This window comes from Ambystoma mexicanum, chromosome 2p (genome assembly GCF_040938575.1).
Source record: "Ambystoma mexicanum isolate Mex_15411 chromosome 2p, UKY_AmexF1_1, whole genome shotgun sequence".
Classification (NCBI taxonomy): Eukaryota; Metazoa; Chordata; class Amphibia; order Caudata; family Ambystomatidae; genus Ambystoma; species Ambystoma mexicanum.
Genome location: NC_090923.1, coordinates 1,085,443,088 through 1,085,463,416, shown reverse-complemented (window position 1 = coordinate 1,085,463,416; position 20,329 = coordinate 1,085,443,088). Strand labels below are relative to the sequence as shown.

The window sequence follows — 20,329 nt, the reverse complement described above, 5'->3', positions numbered from 1 at the left end:
CCACACTAGTGTGCCAGAGAGGACTGACAGAGTGGAGGGCTGTGCGTGAATGAGCTTAGGTGCTCTGTGAGCCTTCCCAGCAACTGGAAAACTCCTGCCACAATGCCAAACGCAGATCAGAAAAGGACATATGAAAAGCAGGAGCAGCTCTTTGATCATGCTTGCTCTCACAAAGTACTGAGACGAGTTTAAGAGCTGGAGCTTCAGAAAATGGCTTGATGATCATGCTTGCTCACAAAAAGTACTGAGACGGATTTGAGAGCTGGAGCATCAGAAAATGACATGATGATCATGCTTGCTCTCACAAAGTACTGAGACGAGTTTAAGACCTGGAACGTCAATAAAAAGGTGATGTACAGGGAAAAAGCCATTCCAATCAACTCATCCTTCCATGGCGTAAACTCTGCACATCACCCGGGCTCAGAGTTTGCGGGTAAGTTATAGCCTTCCTCAAAATCTGACAAGACACGGCAAGCACGAGCAAGCTCTAGGTGGTCATCTGCACCTGAAACAGCTGGGGCACTGTTGCCCAAGGGCTGCGATTTGGTGCTGACAGAGATGGTGAAGCCGCTTCATCTCCTTGAGCGGAATGAAGGTCTGCTGCCCAGTTCAAAGCCCAGGTTCCAAGTATGCCTGCGGGATCCTCACAGCCAGAGCCATGATGCTGGAACAGTGGGATCCCGGCTGCCCCAAACAGGGGGCACCAGCTCAGATGGCATGGCTAGCAAGACGATTTTAGGTGCCCCCACCGCGGGTGCAGGACACGCCCATCAAACTGGCCAGTGTGTACACAGGGCAGAAACTTGCGCATCTGTCTCTTCTCTTTTCGACAGCACTTAGGGTAAAATGCCAAGAACAGGAAGGGCAGGATTCAGCCTCGTACACGTGTGCCACACATGCCAGGCCAGGGCCGTGATCACCAACGGCGGGCAGCTGCGGCGACTCGCAAGCACCGCCCTTACCAAACATTGGAAAATGCGACTTGGCAACAAGTCAGGTAAAAGACAAGTACCGCATGCATACACGAACGAGCCTGCTGCACCCCATCAAGGGGACGAGCTTGCCATTTAAGAGGGAGGGCCCAGATAAAAGATGGCGAACGCATCAAAGAAAGAGTGCAGCGCAGGGACGGATTAACACTGATGGAAAAAGAGTCGACTGCCGAGGACCGGCTCACTGGTGGCCTAAAACGCCGAAGCTGAACATGTTGACAAAATGCTGCGTGTAGGGAACAGGCTGGAACGCAACATTCAGACGGCCCCATTAAAGTCCCTTCCCGAAGAGACGTCTCAAAAGAGCTGGCAAAGGGCGCTGGAGGGGGCGTTAGGGTGGGCCCTGGACCCCTGAGGGGAAGGTGCGAGGATGGCACTCTGACCCCATCTCCGAGTGGATCTTTCTAGATTCATTTCCCAGCGCTCAGTCCTCTCGCATCCCTCGTGTGTCACCTCTCGTGCCGCCCGCCCGCACGCACACATTTGTTTGTTTAAATTGCAACATGGCCACCAATAGCTCTGCTCGAAAGTGGCCTCGAAACCTTTTCCATCGTTCTGTAAAGATCGTTCATATGTTTCTCCTGCGCCTCCCCCTGGTATGCCTGATGTCATGATCGCTTGCTCTGGAACAAGACCACCAATGGAATATTCTTGCAGCTGCGCCTCCCCCTAGCATGCCTTAACTTATGATCCCTTACTCTAGAACCAGACAGTCACTAGAATATTGTTGCAGCTGCACCGTCCCCTAGCATGCCTTATCTCATGATCCCTCACTCTGGAACCAGACCCCCATTAGAACATTCTTGCAGCTTTGGCCCTCCCCCTGGCATGCCCTATCTCATGATCCCTCACTCTAGAAACATACCACCACTAGAACATTCTTGCAGCTGCGCCCCCACCCCTGGCATGACTGATCTCATGATCCCTCACTCTGGAACCAGACCCCCATTAGAACATCCTTGCAGCTGCGCCTCCCTCTGGCATGCCTTAACTCATGATCCCTCGCTCTAGAACCAGAATACCTTTAGAACGTTCTTTCAGATGTGCCTCCCCCTGGCATGCTTTATCTCATGATCCCTTGCTCTAGAACTGCACAGCCACTAGAATATTCTCGCAGCTGCACCTCCTCCTGGCTTGCCTTATCTCATGATCCCTTGCTCTAGTTGCACACCGCCACTAGAACATTCTTGCAGCTGTGCCTCCCTCTGCCATGCCTTATCATATGATTCCTCACTCTGGAACCAGATAGTCACTAGAGTATTTTTGCAGCTCCGCCTTCCCTTGGCATGCCTTATTTTATGAACCCTTGCTCTGGAACCAAACTGCCAATAGAACATTCTTGCAGCTGCACCTCCCCATGCATGCCTGATCTCATGATCCCTTGCTCTAGAACCACACCACCACTCGAACATTCTTGCAGCTGCGCCTCCCCCTGGCATGCCTTATCTCATGATCCCTCGCTCTAGAACCAGACTACCATTAAAACATTCTTGCAGCTGCGCCTCCCCTGGTATGTCCTATCTCATGATCCCTCGCTCTACAACCAGACAACCCTTAGAACATTCTTGCCACTGCGCCTCCCCCTGGCATGCCTTATCTCATGATCCCATGCTCTAGAACCACACCACCACTAGAACATTCTTGCAGCTGCACCTCCCCATCGCATGCCTTACCTTATGATCCCTCGCTCTAGAACCACACCACCACTATACCATTCTTGCAGCTGCACCTCCCCCTGTCATGCCTTATCTCATGATCCATCGGTCTAGTACCCCACCACCACTAGAACATTCTTGCAGCTGCGCCACTCTCTGGCATGCCTTCTCTTTTGATCTTGCGCTCTAGAACCAGACCCCCACTGGAGCATTGTTGCAGCTGCGCCTCCCCCGGGCAAGCCTTGTCTCATGATCCCTCTCTTTAGTACCACAACACCATTAGAACATTCTTGCAGCTGAGACCCAACCACGGCATGCCTTATCTCATGAGCCCTCAATCTAGAACCACCACTGAACCAGACAGCTACTAGAGTATTGTTGCAGCTGTGCCTCCCCCTGGCATGCCTTATCACATCAGCCCTCAATCTAGAACCACACCACCACTGAACCAGACCACCACTAGAGCCTTCTTGCAGCTGAGCCTCCCCCTGGCATGCCTTTTCTCATGAGCCCTCAATTTAGAAACCGCACCACCACTGGAGCATTCTTGCAGCTGAGACTCCCCACGGCATGCCTTATCTCATGATATCCCAATTTAGAACCCACCACCACTACAGCATTTCTGCAGCCTCTACTTACCCATATCCTTGAAGTGTTGCAATGTCAACACCACATCTCTCTACCTACTTGGGGACTATGCAGACTTAAGTCCTTGCATCACTCTATGCAAGAGATGGGTGTCACGGCCCGTTCTCCCTCCGTGGTGTCACCTTTTCTCCAAGCCAAATTGTCCAGACAGTGGCCCCTGACGCGTCGCTTGGGACAACGCGCGGTACATCGGCATTGCTCACTACAGGTCCCAGGGATCCCGGGGCCTTTCCCACATGACAGGACACATGTCCCATCCACGGACGCCACCTGGAAGTCACTGCTACATAAGCATTTGTAACCCCCCGGGCAGCGCTCCTTTAACATTGTGCTCCACCCTGTAAGCAGCTTCTTCTGGTTCGTTCTTGATTGCTTCCTTCTTGGTTCCTGACTTCATTGGCATTTTCGTTTTTGACCTGGACCTTGCTTCTGCCTCATCCTTGTCTGTGCCTGGTGCTCCACCTCTTGGAACTTATCTCCCGGCCCCCCATTGAACTCTGCCTCATCCTTGTCTGTCTCTGGCGCTCCACCCCTTGGATTTGATCTCCCGGTCCCCCATTGAACTCTGCCTCATCCTTGTCTGTCTCTGGCGCTCCACCCCTTGGATTTGATCTCCCGGTCCCCCATTGAACTCTGCCTCATCCTTGTCTGTCTCTGGCGCTCCACCCCTTGGATTTGATCTCCCGGTCCCCCATTGAACTCTGCCTCATCCTTGTCTGTCTCTGGCGCTCCACCCCTTGGATTTGATCTCCCTGTCCCCCATTGAACTCTGCCTCATCCTTGTCTGTCTCTGGCGCTCCACCCCTTGGATTTGATCTCCCGGTCCCCCATTGAACTCTGCCTCATCCTTGTCTGTCTCTGACGCTCCACCCCTTGGATTTGATCTCCCGGCCCCCCATTGAACTCTGCCTCATCCTTGTCTGTCTCTGGTGCTCCATCCAATAGAACTGATCTCTCGGCCCCTCATTGAACCGTGTCTCATTCTTGATTGCTTCTGGCCCTCTGCTCCCTTGGATTGATCACTTGGTTTTCCCGAACTCGGCTTCTCCCTTGGACTGCTTTTGGATCTTACATTACGCTGCTCTGTGGATTCTCGACTCAGCATCCAACCTGGATTAGCGTATCTTCTAGAATTGTCTCTTTGAACTATTTTCCTGCAACTGTATCTGAACTGGGCTTAGAGACGTTGTGTCGGACCTTCTTCCTTGTGGATTTTGCTATCTCTGCCTTCTCCCTAGAGTGCGCCCTCGTGCTGTACGGGTCAGGTAACCTTGGTGCTGTACAGACCTTATTGGAACTCTTCCTGGCGCTGTCCTTGGAACACCTTGCTCTCTGGGTTTTTTGGCAGGAGCTCACCCAGTAGGTTTTTTTCTTCTTCATCATCATCGAAAAAAGGTATGAGTTGGGTATTGTCTGCGGGAGGGGTTTGTTATTCAGTGTACGATCATCTATGGGTACATTGATATAACACTGTGTCTTCTTCCCTTCCTTCTAGCTCTGTTGTTGCTCCTGCCTTTTCACCTGAGCCCCTGGCCTGACAGTGGCCAATTGGCCTTCTGCAGGCTGTGTTCTCGGAAGGAAAGTCTCCAGTCTTTGGACCTGACTGGGGTTACCAGAGGCGGATCCTGACAATGGGGTGTGTACGTCGCACTGTGGGGAAAGCTCTTCTCTTGCCTCTCTCTAACCAACCTTCATTTGTTAGGAGAGGTTTTTAGGAGAGAGAAAGCAGCAGTCTAACCAAGACTGTCTCTCTCTTCCTCTGTACACTACTCTGTTTGCACATTCATTGTGGTTGTCCATGCTGCCTTGCTGTGTAGAAACCTTGGGATAGAAGGCAGGGGAAACACATAACTCCACCTGCAAACAACTTCCACCTGGCTACCCTTCACACCACAGAGAGAGGCAATGCAGCATCACTGGATCAGGCGGGAAATGCACAACCATGCATCCAAGACACACACTCTGCACCGCGAAGGTGTGCCTCCTAAAAACAGGTCCATCGCACTGGCATTGCTAAATCCCTGAACCTGCTTAACTGAGGACCCTAAAATGCGGAAGGCGGATGTGACAGGAGATGGTATTCCATGCCAACCATCTACAAAGGCTGTAAGGTGCCCAACCCTCTCTACAGACATCTGGAAATGGTGGGCCATGAAGACAGAACTGCAACTCAGCGAGTAAGAAGAATCACCAACTAGAATGAAGCAACAAGCATGGTCGGCATCTGCATGGTCAGATTCTGCCACTTCCAAGTTCACCAGTTACATTACCACTTGCATTAGAACTTGCAACTTGAACTCCCTGCCGTGAACTCACACACGTCCTCTCTTGATAGAATGAAAGGGGAATTCTACCTCATCCTCATTGATTCTCAATCCAAACATCCTCAATGGCTACAGCACACTCCTAGCTCAGTCCTCCCTCCTAAACCTATGACTATCAACTCCACTCTCACAACTAATGACCTCGCTAAATATTTTGCTGCAATAATATCCAAAATGAGAGACTCTCTCCTGACCTTCCTCACACTCCCTCCTCCTTCATTATACACTCTGCCTACTCTAACATCATCCTTTCTATCTCCCACTTTAGTCACACTAATACTAAAGAAGGCCTATCTCTATTAATGAAGGCTAACCCCTCTTGAGCCCCATAAGACCATTTTGCTCCTCAGCTAGTGAAGCCTGCTGCCACTTCAGTGGCCTCTAACCTCGCTAAACTATTTAACCTGTCCTTCGACTCTGCTTGCTCTCCCTCTATTTTCAAAATGGCCATGGTCATCCAGCTCCTAAAAATGGAAGGGGGAGACCCGAAACTGCCGGTGAACTTTTGCTTTGTGTCTGTCCTTCAGCACTACTCTAAAGTGCTGGTAAGGGTTGTGTCTTACCAATTTCTTAGACATCCACAACCTTGGATGACTTTGTACTCTCTGATGTTAAACTCTTCTAAAACAGAAGTGTTCTTCTTTCCTACCAAATACTCTCTCTCATCTCCTCCTCTGCCTACACAGTCCCCACCTGACACTCTCCCCTATCTCCAAAACGTGAATGGCGACTCACCTCTTAAATATTATGAAAGTCAGGCACCTCCTTCCTTTCAACTCTTTCAAGCATCTCTTAACCACTCTTGTCTTCTCCAAACTGGACGTTTGTGACAACATCCTCTTTGGTCTTCCCAACTATGCTTTCTGTTCTCTCAACAAGATTATTAAGTTCACTACCTAGAATCTCTTTGAACTTCCTCCCTTCACTCCTACTTCATTTTAGCGTCACAAGGCTTGATGGCTGATGATGCAAAACAGGTCCAGATTTGAATGTATTCTCCTGTTTCACAAATCTATCCACAGTAAGGCACCACTGTATCTATCCTCCTCTATCCAACTCTACAAGCCTTCTCGTAATCTCTGCTCTGCCTCCTCAACTACCCTTGTGGCTCCTCAGCCTACCTGTCCTTCCTCTCACTTCCACTCGTTCTCCCTTCTTGCTCCACTTGCATGGAATTCTCTTCCCCCAGACATTAGAGATACAGTCCGCACCAATTTGTTAACAGTCAAATTGAAAGTCAACCTCCTCGCCTCCTAGTTATCCTCTCATCTGCCTTGTAAAGGTTCTGAAGATTGGCAGTGGTGTGGGGTGGGACGAAATCCTTAGTTGAATGGAGGTCTCGGGAGGATAGCTCAGGGGCAACGTGCTCACCTTGAAAGCAAGACGACACAAGCACCTCAGGTTCGATCCCCCGGTCCGTGCTTAGAAACCTCTGGGTATTAAATCATAATGCAATCTTGGCTCACAATCTTGAATTATCTAAAACTAAGAACGCTGAGTCTGGTCTACGAGATGCATTGTCATTCGATGGCACACAGGGAAGCCATATCCAGATGTTTACTCCTGAATCTTGTGAATGTTTATGAAATGTAGATAGGGATCCAGCTGTGCCACTCTCTACTATCCAGCACCTGGACCCTAACCACAACAACCAAAAGAAGACAAATTCATGACACTCAATTTCCTGTAGCTCCTAATAGAGTTCCTGGTGTCCCAAAAACGAGCTCTCGGTGGAGTGTACCGAGGAGGATACGATTATTAAAAGTCCAGGCTCACCAGATTATCAATGTCCCGTGCCCGTTGCTCTGACATAGCCTGAATGCAATCTGACAGTAACCCTTTAGTGAAGGCCACAGGCTGCACGCCTGAAAGAATACCCACCATGTTCCACCCCAGCTTGCACACCGTACCAATAAATACTGAGCCCACACTATTCCTCTACATAGACAAGGCTCTCCATGGGCATGCGCGCTCCATTGATATTCTGGTACCTGTGCAACAGGTGCTTAGAGCCTTCCTGCAAAGGAAGTCAGAGACCATACGAGAAGGAATCCGGTGGCAAGGTCCCGGGCACCACAGGCCATATGCAAGGAGTAGGGTAATCCTACGCACAAGGTCTCCACTGAGGCTTCAGTTTGGTTGTAGAGCGGAGACCCCATCAGGGCTGGCCCAGTGATTGTCCATGCTGAATCCGCGTACAAGCTCTCTACTGGCTGATGGGGATCTCCAAAGTGGTTGTAGGCTGTCACTCACCACTGTTGGCGTGGTGGATGCTTGGCTGCACACATGATATAGTGGGGGTCAAAGCCACTTTGACAGGCTGGATTCACACTAGAAATAAGAAGCTCTATTGCAGCATGGGCTGAAGAAGAACGCCGGACCCCTTTGGCGGTGCTTGGCAGCCATACTCTACTTGTGTCTGGCAGACTCCTTCCCAGAAGCGGTGCATGCAAGCAAGCACGGCTGGAGACACTCTGGCCAGCCAGTTCCCCCAACTCTTGGAAAGCTGTCAGGATCCATGGTGCTCTGGATATCCTGCTGCTCTATGGGACAATGCGTGTGAGCAGCTAGGCCCATTTTCCACCCGCCTTCGCCGGCCAAGCCTCCTGCACAAAAGGTTGAGAGCTCTGCAGATCCAGTCAGGCTTGTTCTGTGACAGGCTCCTTCATTCTCACCGACCTCTAATTGTAATCTCTCTCTTTTTCAACAGCACATCTCTTCGCCTGTATCCCATCCTCGCGTTTCCCCACTCGCCCCACCCTTGCGTTGCTCTGGGTCCAGCTGCTTCAGCACTCGGTACTCTCCCCCGCCAGACGCCATTTTGTTCTGGCTTCTTTCGCCGCATTTTTCCTTTACGAGCCTTTCCAAGATTTACAGAGGCTGTAAAGCCCATAAACTGTCACACGATGGAGAAGAAGTCTTGGTGTCTCTATCTACACCCGGCTCTGTCTCGCCAGCTCCCACAAAGGCAGGGAGATTAAAACCTTGAATAACGCTCAGAAAACATATTCACCATTCAGTCTGTCAAATCAAGGAGAAAAATGGTAATTTGATTGTAGAAAAAGCAATATGGTGATTGAGGAGCCGGCGTACTGCTTCATTGTGAAAACGCTGTCAGAGGAAGTCTGCAGAAAGAGAAAGGGATGAGATGAGGACTGGGTGCGGGGGTGGGAGAGGGAGGGCTAGACGGGGGTAGCAACATTCTCCTGAGTGGCAGGGATAGGGGTAGGGGGGAAGGTAATAAGGTGGTGCACTTTTGATCAATGACTAGCCGGTCAGATAGCACAGTGAGCTAAGCGCTCGCCCCTGATATTTGTGCGCAGCAGGGGTGTTGCTAGGGGGGGGGCTAAGGGGGCTATAGCCCCTGATCTTTTGGTTGTAGCCCCGGATAGAATCTCAGGAGCTACAGCCAAAAGGCTAGCTAGCCCACAGTCCCAACAGTTCCGACATCAGCTTAGCCCCGGGTCTTTTCCAGACCTAGCAACACCCCTGGTGCGCAGCCTGCTGTGGAAGGTTAAAATCTCGGCAGGGTCAACTCAGCCTTTCATCCGTCCGAGGTCGATAAATTGAGTACCACTCTGTGGGATAATAATGTCTTCAGTTATTTGAGCGCTCGGAGGCCTAGGGATACGTCGCACTATATAAGAAATACATTATTATTAGGATGCTGACTCTAAAGGAGAAAAGGTAGGGTGGTAGTGCAAGATAGGTAGAGAGTACCCAGGCCCTTCTTTAGAGACTTTCATTCTTTTTAATTGAATTGAAAGGAGCCCCCACGCCTTGGGGGTGTCCTGCTTAACATGTATTCTTAACTCGTCATTAGTGGTTGTAGCTCCACTGCGGGCAGCCTTTCTTTGTTTTGTTAAGCAGTGGCCTAATAAACCGGTCCTGTGTTAATCTGCAGCTGTTAACCCCCTCCTGCGATGCTAAATCATGGAGTCCCCTACAGAACGAAAACACAGGGTGGGGATGAAGGAATGCACATGTTCCGTGATCTCACAAACTACAGGTGGTGCTACTTCAAAGACAGACTTCCCCCAAAGAGTGTTCAATAATCCCAGGCATGCCTCGCACTACTTGCAACTCTTTAGTATGGGGTAGTGCATGCGCCTGGAGACTAATGAGCATCAATTGATAAAGCCAAGGAAGTCGCTCATTGCAATTTGCACGAGGTCACCTCTTATCTATTACAATGTTTGCATCGCACATCTCCCCCCACCCAAATTAAGTCCTTTACCTATGTTGCACTGAACTCATTCTTCCCATTCCTTGCAATGTACTGATTGTGTGATTAGAAATGTGCTCCAGGCATAGTAAACTGGCCTAAATGAAGCTGCCTGTTCCCCCTCCAATAAACAATGTTTCTATTGCCCTTTTGCATCTGAAAGCTTCAATCAAGCCTCATCAAGGCCTTTTTATTGTTAACAAACGCAGGCAGGTTTTACCATTTGGAGGCAGCGGGCATCACAAATTAGAGTAAATCAGACATCGACCCCTTGCTAAGTGTGAGAGGTTCATCTTCCTCTGACTAATGATGGCCAACAAGGCTGAGCCCTGGGTTGATGATGTGAAGAATTGTCTGGTATTCAGTGCTTGGCTGCCCTTGTGGGTTGGACCAGACTCTGAAAGGTCATTGTAGACCCTTCTGAGTGGAGAATAGCCATAGAACAGGATGACCGAGCCATGCTTATGAGAAGAATTGGGCTCTCACATTGTTTACATTTTGCAAAACCTTGGGGTGTACCCTAAATTACCTAGGGTAATCCAGAGGTGGACCCCTTGCTCACTGTGCCTTAGAGAGGCTCAGCTTCACCTCACTGACAAAGCCCAACAAGGCTGAAACACGTATCCAGGGTTGCTGATGGAACTCTTGCCTAATATTTCTGCATGGACTGCCCTTGTGTGTGGGACCAGACTGATATGCAAATGGATATTTCTCCTCTGAGAACGGTGCAGTGAGCTAAACATGGTTGCAGACCCTCTTGAGTGGGAAACCGCCCATACAATAGTTTATTTAAGCCATGTCCAATCTCAGTAGAGGGGCGCCCCTATTGGTGGAAATCCTTTGGGTCTGGTGCATCCTCTGCAAGCCCCATGAGCGGCACTGAGAGACAAGGACATTGATTGCAAGACACTGAGGGTGAGGGGTTCACACAGGTGGCACTGAGGCACTGGAATATGGTGATGTGGTTGCAGGTGGGCCAGGGGGCATGAGGAGAGGGAGAGAATGAAACACATGGAGAAGGAGAATAGGGGCTGTGATATTTGGGCAGCAATATGGCAAGCGGGTATCAGTGAGGAGTACGGTGGGAGGGAGTCAAATGAAGTGCTGTTTGTTTTGCAGTGCTGGAATTGCACTGGACTGAGCCATGATAGAGAGATATTGCTGGCCTGGATGAAGGATAAGAGCTGAATGGGCAGGGATAGCATTGTACTAAGCAGCCATAATGGAATGGGTAGCGAGGAATAATTTGTACAGGGATCATCTGTTGAAATGGGCAGGGGGTTGGATTTTGGAATGGGCAGAGATAATGTTAAACTAGAGCATTGATGCCATGGGCCTGGGGCTTGGAGAACAGATAGGGTGGGGTAATGGCGTCCTGGGGCAGGAAGGTTTTTCGACTGTTACAGAGATAAAGTATGACTGGGCCAAGCGCAATGCTGCACTTTGAAAGTGGTGTTTGATATGTTGCAGATAATGTTGTAATGGATGAGGAGCCATTTTAGACTGAGGCTGGGAAAACGTTGACGTGTAGCATGGATAATCTTGGACTTGTGGCAGGAGGACAGAGATAATAAACCATGGAGGAATTACGCTAAATTGGGTCCGACGTAATGTATATGTTTGCTTTGTAAATCACTGGCGCTTATACAGGAAGTAAATACTGTTTCAAAGCGCTCACGGGGCAACACGGAGGGAACAAGGGGATGACAAACAATTCAAAAACATAAAATGTTTTAAATACGGGTGGGGGGAGAATCTACTATGCTTTGTGAGTGTTCAGCATGTGCAAGTGCAGAAAGGAGGGGGGAATGGGAAAGGTGCTGGGGTGCTCAAGGGTGAGCATCAGGTGAAGTGCAATGTAAGGTAAGCGAGAGCCTCCAGAGTGAGCCGAGGCAAGTGCTGAGGACAGTCAGAAGCTGGGGGCGATTCGGTGTGTGGGAGGTCAGGGCCCAGAGGATGCATAAGGACCCTGAACACCAATCACAGCAACTGTGAGATTAGCAGAGGAGAGAAGAAGGGAAGGAGGAGGTAAAAAGGAAAGTCTTGAGGAGCTCCCAGAATTTAAGAAAGTCCTGCTCAAGACAAAGGGGGAGGAGGATGCTGTTCCAAAAAAGGGAGCCAGCTGAGGAAAGAGATCGACCTCCTGCCCTCTGTTTAGCAAAGATGCTTTACACACAAAGAGTTGGTGCCAGAGGAGCGCAGAGGTCTAGAGGGGGACTATTTAGTAAGAGAGAGTTGCAGATAGTGTAGTGCCCGGCCCCAGACAGCCTTGTGGATGATACAGCGGGATTTGGATTTAATCCACAAAGCAACCGTGAGCCAGTGAAGACTTTTTAGGGCAGGAGAGATGTGGTCCCTGGGCTTGAGGACAAGGATAAATCTCGTTGCCCGATTCTGGATTAGCTGGAGAGGTCGCAGAGTGGAAGAGGGTAGATTCAGGAGGAGGCTATTGCAATAGTCAGGCCTAGAGAGAACCAGAAATTGTATGTATACACCTGATGATATTGATTCATAAAAGAATAACAAAGGGCAGGAAAAGTAGTTACAAGGACACATAGAGCCACCCCTTGACCCAACTAGAAATTTGAACATTTTCCCCATTCATAGTTCCTACTTTGTAAACTTTTATAACACAAGAAGGAATGCCAGAATGCTGGCCCATGGTTATTCATTCTCAGGCATCAGTTTTCATCATTTCTGTAACTCAATCTTTTATCAGTAGCTTGTGTGTCCTTTGGTAATCCCACTCCACCTCCTTTTCAAGTGTCGTCAACTGCGGGACAGTCACAGCTTGTGGAAGCAATGTCACCTGATTGATACCGGTCACAACATTTTGTAACTATCATAACAGTTCAGCTAACTTTGGGCATGGCCCTAGAGAAGCAACTTCATCTGACCAATGGACGGGTCTGTAAAATCCAGATATCTGGGCCAGAGCACTCGCTTCTGAGGGTCGGTCCTGAAAACCTTGTACGTTCAGAAGTATGGCTCTGCTGTGTCGGGCTTGTGGTGTTTGTTCAATGCATGACAATGTTCTGCTGTGTATTCTGGCCATGAGTGGTCTTAGTACCCTGAGGGAAACATCTGCTGTTTGAGGGATGAACTGGCCTGATCTGTACAACAGAAGCAATATCCCTGCTGTCAGATGCCTGGCCACACTTTGCGCATGCTGCGTAACCACTCAGCTCCCGGACACCTGGGCCTACACGATCTGAGACCTTAGTGTGCAATTTCGATGCAACCTGAGGGTCAACACTGCTTAGACAACACCATTTGGCCACTCAGTACTGGCTCTTCCACTAACACCTTGGTGAGAAATATCTATTCCTCCTGAGGGTCATTTCTGCTCAGACAACGCCATTTGGCACATGAGACCTATTTAAGGCTGGACAGGGATGCCATCTGAGACCTTAATGAACAAGATCTATACATATCTTGTGGTTGAACTCAGGTCAGACAACACCCTGTGGCACCTGAGGGCTTGTTCTGCTGCCTATATCCTGGGTGAAAATGTCTATGTATTGTCAGACAAAAACCTTTCAGCGCTCCGTTGCCAAGCCGTCTACTTGGTCCTCGTTCCGCCATATCTTGTGCCCATCCTCTCCACCCCTCGCCCCAAACCCAAGCCCCAGAAGCAACCTTATTTGGCAGGACATGCATTCAATGTTTTCATTCTCAGATCAAAGCAACAGAAAAGAAAGCAAAAAAAGCAAGAAGCGGGTATACTGAGCACAAATCAGGGTGTGTCTGAAACCAGTGATAGATAGGGAGACAGAAGGAAGGTCTGAGGTGGGAAACCAAAGGGGATGCTGGGGGAGCAGGAGCAGGGGAGGGGAGACAGGAAAATCAAAGCTTAAAAGAAAGAAACCCATTACCTTGGCTGTTTAACGTCAGGTGAGCAGGACCTTGAGGGGGGAAAGAAAACAAAAAAAAGAAAGAAAAGAAACACGTGTCATAAAAACGCACGGAGAAAAAAGGACCAGTTGCCACAATTTAAAGCTCTTAACTTGTGACAGACATCCCACCAGACAGAGAGAATTTGGAGGAATGTCGGAAACGGAAAAAAAGAAAAAAAGAAAGTTTGGTTTCATTAAAAAAAAAAAACATTCGCCGACCCCACCAGAAACCCTTCAAGGGTTAAAAGGGGGCATGCAGAATGCTTTTTTTTCTTCAAATAAATGGAAAACAAACATACAATGCCCACAGCTGAGAGATAATTCACTTTTTGATAAATGCACAATAACCAGAAGTCAGAGTGACAGAATCAAACTTGCGTGTACACAATAACCAGAATAATTGTGTGAGCAAACCAACACTGGTTTGGGGTATCCTTGGCTCCCAGTAAAACACTCTGTTGTGAAGCCACGCGGCGCAAACCTTGTGGCAGGAGACTTGCTGATGTCATGCTAGACAGATCGTCAACATGATACACACTAAGGGGGTGGGCACACTCCCGCCAGTGGAGGGAACACACTGATCTTGCAATGACAACTCTGAAGATACACGCGTATATCAAAAAATGGCCTCGGTCACAGCGAGTGGTGATGGGGTGACAGAATCCTTTGTTGCTTAACTTGTCTCATTCTGTGTTCTTCCCACGCCTGCCTACTCAGGATTGTGGGATGTGATCTAAACACGTCTGATTTAAACAATTTGATCTGAATAAAATGTGATCTAAATGAAATGTGATCCTCAGTATTATCTGTTCCCCCTACTTTTTCCTTTCAGAATGTCACATTCACATTCTTGATGTGGGATATTTGCTCTTTTAGAGTAAACTGTTCAGTTGTTTTGTGTGAAAACCTAAATGTTCTCCTTCTCAGATATTCTTCATAAAAATTCTGGGATAGCTTGTCTCCTTGTGATACATTCTGGGATAGCTGGCCTACTTGCACTGTGGGATAGCTTGTCTCCTTGTGATACATTCTGGGATAGCTGGCCTACTTGCACTGTGGGATAGCTTGTCTCCTTGTGATACATTCTGGGATAGCTGGCCTACTTGCACTGTGGGATAGCTTGTCTCCTTGTGATACATTCTGGGATAGCTGGCCTACTTGCACTGTGGGATAGCTTGTCTCCTTGTGATACATTCTGGGATAGCTGGCCTACTTGCACTGTGGGATAGCTTGTCTCCTTGTGATACATTATGGGATAGCGTGCCTACTTGCATTCTGGGATAGCTTGTCTCTTTGTGATACATGCTGGGATAGATTGCCTATTTGCATCTGGGATAGCTTGTCTCTTTGTGATACATTCTGGGATAGCTTGTCTCTTTGTGATACATTCTGGGATAGCTTGTCTACTTGTAATACATTCCGAGATAGCTTTTCTCCTTGTGACCCAATTTTCATGATTGTTTGAAGGTCTGGAAAACAATACAATCAGGTACCCTTTGCCATGCGATACCAAGCCATCAAGGCCTGGCCCAAGCCTGGGTGCTGACTGCAAAAAGGAAGGAAACAAACTAAAGATGGACAAGGAGAAAAGAGAGATGGAGGCCACAAACCACAAAGCAAGAAAGCAAAGCGCCCTGAAAGAGAAACAACATACAAATGTAAACTGAACACACAGAGTGCGCCTGGTATACCCATATTGTGAAGGACGTTGTGCTTTCTAACCGTGGCGCACAGCCCAATTGCAATATGAATTAGGAACAGCCCCTAAAACGCCAATGGACGTCTGTGGATTAAACAGCTGATGCATGCCAAAAGGGAAAAAACACCACCCTCATCTAAAATGAAAAACGCCATCTCCTGTTTGTGAGCCCAAAAAGACAATGCAAGACTATGGGGATGCATTGCCATGTACATTGCAGTGGTAAACATAGGATTCAAGTCTAAGGAGAAAAAAACATTAGAAGTCACTGTGGATAAAATCCCTCTTCAGTAAAAAGGGGTTGCTCATGGGGTCTGTGTCTGGGAAGAAACCCTGTAGTTGGCAATTCAAGAAAGCAAACACACAAGCTGTAGTGTACGCCAGCTGCTTGACTCATGGTCCACAAAAAGTTTGGTGGAGCAAGGGAACCCATTAACAACAAGATTGCAATGTACGAGAAAGTCTGCAATCAAACTGTACACACATGTTTGTTTGCATTATAGGACACCCATTACATTTTCTAGTAAAAATGTGAGTGAAGCCCATGAGAAAATATTAAATGAAAAAAAGGAAAAACATACAATTTAAGTATAGTGGCAAAGAACCAGTGCATGTCTATTTGCAAAATGACAAAGAATGGCACAAAGCAGTGCAAGTCTACGATTAACAACCAATGTACGTCTGCATTGAAAAAAAGAAACCAACGCTTTGAAAAAGAGTAAAGGCTTGGCTATGGAGTAAGGGTCAATAGAAATCTATGGGTGCCATAGCTAAAGTAAATACATAGTGAAGCAGCCAATTGTTGCCTATAGGAAAAGCAGCCATTGAATGTTAAAGAGCTAAAACACCAAGGAAGGCTAGGGGAAAACCACCTGGTGGTCGGTATAATTATGCATGCATGCAAGAGTGCTTACATGGCATGGCATTCTCTCAGTCATGCAGCCACTGTTAGGAGATTTTGCCCATTGCCATTTTACGGGAAATGTTCCAAATTACGCCCACGGGCAAACGGATACTGTATATAGTTAACGGTCTAATTCACAGAAGCATTTTATAATGGCACAATCCCATAGGAAAACACACTGTGAATCAGGCCCTAAGAGTGGAAGCTGTGCAAGGAAGGTTATGGGAAAAAGGCCCAATGCATGGCAACGGAAAAACAACCAATCCTTTGCCATGAGGAACAGGGCGACCAGATAAAAACATATATGGTAGTCCTACTTCTATGTCAGTGGCCTGTTACGAGGTTGTGTGCACAGGCACACACCTCACATTGAAGGATAGCAGCCAGGTAGGGGAAGGAGGAGGAATTGGGAGTGGAAAGGCATTCACATGAGCAGGAACAGCGGCGCAGGGCCTGATATCAGGATTTGTTTATCGGTTCCCAGCAAAAACTGCCACCATAGCCACCCGTCCCTCCAATTCCAGGACAGGGTTTTAAAACTCCAAAAACTCTTGGCACGTCGGGGCCAAGGGGTAAATATTGGTAGAGTCCCTGAAAAACCGGGACGTCTGGTCACCCTAGCCATGAGAAAACAATCAATGAAAAGCTATGGGGAAAAGGTAAAATGTATGGTTAAAGCAACTATTGTTAATCTATGCAAAAACATTGATTGATAAATGTATGGGAAAATAGTCAATGTAAATAAGTAGGGGGAAGTGCTGACGCAAGCCTCTTCCAGTAGCCTATGCAGCACCAATGAAACGAAATGAAGCACAGTTTGGGTGAAAGTCTATGGTCAAAGCAGCAAGGCAAGACAAGAATGGAGCTCACCGGAAAATGCCAATGTACGTTTATTGAAGCAAACATGTACCAATGCAGGTTTACTGATGGAAAAATATGCGGGCACCGTCCATAGGGGTAGTGGCTATGAGTGTCATCAATACATCAATGCAAACATATGTTATATGCTGTGCACAGCTAAACCAAGCAAATTGACAAACAAATCTGAAAAATATCTACATAATCACACAGATCACGTAAAGTCAAGGGTATAGAGACAGTACAAGCAAACAATGAAAACAGGAGTGTAACCAATGTATCAGTCCGATCAAACCCACCAATGAAAGCCTATCACACTACATCCAAAGCTCTTTTCCAAAATACCTTCCTTCTCGAGCCCTTTGCTCAGCTACCTCCAAATCTCTAAGGGCTAGACGCTTCTCCAGGCAGAGAGTGGGGGGTAGATCTCTCTCCTCTGCAGATGCCTCCCTCTGGAATGGCCTCCCTGCCCCTCTGAAACTTGAGCCGGACCACCTGAAGTTCCAGAAGCATCTCAAAACGTTCCTCTACTTTCTCTCTCTCCCTCCCCTGCTGACCTACCTGACCTACCTGTATGCTGCACGGAGCGTTTGCTTGGCTACCCTCAGACTCTCACTGGTTATCAGGCTCTTTCTTGATCAGTTTGATCTCCTTGCAGTCCCTTGATCTCCTTGCACTACCCAGAGCCGCGCTGCCCTGGCTGCACTTCCTCAGAGCATTGTTGCCCTGTTTCCCCCTCCCCTCTCCCTTGCACTTCCCCCCTCCCTTTCCCCTTGCACTTCTCGTTCTCGCACTTGCACAATCTGAATGACACAAGGCATAGTAAGATCATTTGTCCTGTCCTCCCTCTGTCTTCCCTCACTTGTCTTGTCACGCCTAGAAACACTTGTGAACAGGCGCTCTATAATTGACTTATCATATCACATGATATGGGGGCATAACCTATGCTCATCTATGGGTACAAAAACAGTGCACGCCTATGTGGAAAAACAACAATACACGTGTATGCAGGAGTAGCCCATGCAACTCCATGAGTATACACAAAGTCAAACCTTGTGATGAAAACCACGAATCAAACCCATCAATGAAAGTCCATGGGGGCAAACCTATGCACATCTCTGTGTACATAAATACTGTAAACCTATGCCGAAAAAAGCAAAATAAACCAATCCACCAATAAAAGTGCATGCAAGAACAGTGCATGTACATCTCTGAGCATACACGTCAGTCAAAGCCTGAGATGAAAACAGAAGCATGAAGCAGTGTCTTCAAACCCACCAATGAAAGCGGAGAGTGGGAAAAGTCCCTGGAAACCCATGGGCAAAACACAAATAGCCATCAGTGGGAATTCATGGGTGCCTTGCCTTTCTTTGTGTCAGTGTCCCTTTGAGTGGTAACGTTGTCTCTGCTACACTGCACACATGTGTATCTTTGCAGGGATCAAAGTATCTGGGAGCTATTGACACAGACTACTAAAGACCACTAATGGGGGCTCCCCTTCACTTGCAGAGAACTGGTGCCATCCAAAAGTACCTAGTGGCAGTACCCTTTGAATGGTCATTTGGGATTAATCTATACATGTGAATTACGTGTCTATCGAATAGTGACTTTTTTAAAGAAATGATTCAATGTGATCACCAAGACACTGTGATCCTGATCTACAAGAGTGCTTCACAATGGCAGAATCCCAATGAAAAATGCTTTGCAAATCAGGCTCTGTCCCTGCTTTACGTGGGTGTGTCCTTGCTTCTCACACTGTCACTTCATGGTCTGTCATTTGGTCGATTCGACCAAACACTAGTGCATGTTTACATATACACATATATATGTATATCTGTTTAAGGGGACAGGAAGGTGCTTAGTGGCACAGGGAAGAGGGCATGGGGAGCCCATAACTAAAAAGACTCCAATTTAGGTAGCCTAGAGTTAGTGGCCGGGAATTAGTCGTTATCAATGGATAGCCTGTCCTTTACCCGCAAGTCAGGGATTGGTCATAGGCAGCTGCTGAGTAGGTACCCACTTTACCTGCATAGTTGCGAAACTCCTCTAGAAAGCCGGAAGCCCCGCCTTCTGCTAACATTCCCGCCTTGCAGAAGCCCCAGGTGTGCTCTTAACCAATGTGTCCAGGATGGGGAAAGGTGACATTGCTCGACTCTTCTGGTGAAGTTCCATTTGCTGCATATGCTATTATTGCATATGGGGTGTTAGTTATTTATTTATATTGAATGTGTTTCGTTTTTGAAAAACTTTTCACAATTTTACATAAACATATATTCAATATAAAATGTCATTACAATTTTTTTTTAGAACACTTAAAACATTATTTCACAATCAAACCAAAATTAAAAGACCAAATTCCACGGTATGTTCCAATTGTGTGCTTTCTCGTCAACTATTAGTCAGTCTTGGAGAACAAATGCCATATATGGTATTATCTCCTCGGCATCCAGAGGTAGCTCCTGCCCACTGGGTGATGTCCTGTACCCAGGCGCTACTTTTAGCTTCTGCTTCTCAGCTCTTTATATTAACCCAAGTGATGGCTCTGCTGTCTGTGGGCTGCATGTCTGAGATTGGAGTTAGCGGATGGGTCGCTCAGCTAGGATGGGTCGCTCAGCTAGGATGGGTCGCTCAGCTAGGATGGGGCGCTCAGCTCGGGCTCGTTCTGTAGGATCGACAGGATGTAGGGATAGCCCTGCTGGATCGGCCGGAGGCCTGTAATATCTGTGTAACCCAAGTGATGGCTCTGCTGTCTGTGGCCTGCATGTCTGAGATTGGAGCAAGCGGATGGGTCGCTCAGCTAGGATGGGTCACTCAGCTAGGATGGGGCGCTCAGCTCGGACTCGTTCTGTAGGATCGACAGGATGTAGGGATAGCCCTGCTGGATCGGCCGGAGGCCTGTAATATCTGTGTAACCCAAGTGATGGCTCTGCTGTCTGTGGCCTGCATGTCTGAGATTGGAGCAAGCGGATGGGTCGCTCAGCTAGGATGGGTCGCTCAGCTAGGATGGGGCGCTCAGCTCGGACTTGTTCTGTAGGATCGACAAGATGTAGGGATTGCCCTGCTGGATCGGCCGGAGGCCTGTAATATCTGTGTAACCCAAGTGATGGCTCTGCTGTCTGTGGCCTGCA

At 48.1% G+C, this 20,329-nt stretch overlaps 1 protein-coding gene across 25 annotated transcripts in view; it reads right to left on the bottom strand.

Moving 5' to 3' along the window:
* Positions 1-20,329, bottom strand: part of NRXN2 (neurexin 2) — a 2,524,532-nt gene that overhangs the window by 1,682,522 nt on the left and 821,681 nt on the right. For 23 of the 25 annotated variants that reach the window (XM_069645062.1, XM_069645065.1, XM_069645068.1 and 20 more), the window contains one exon: positions 13,720-13,749. The exons of the other annotated variants lie outside the window; for them this stretch is intronic. In XM_069645062.1, the coding sequence (XP_069501163.1) occupies positions 13,720-13,749 (30 nt within the window). The remainder of the gene's footprint in view (positions 1-13,719; positions 13,750-20,329) is intronic. 25 annotated transcript variants of the gene reach the window in all.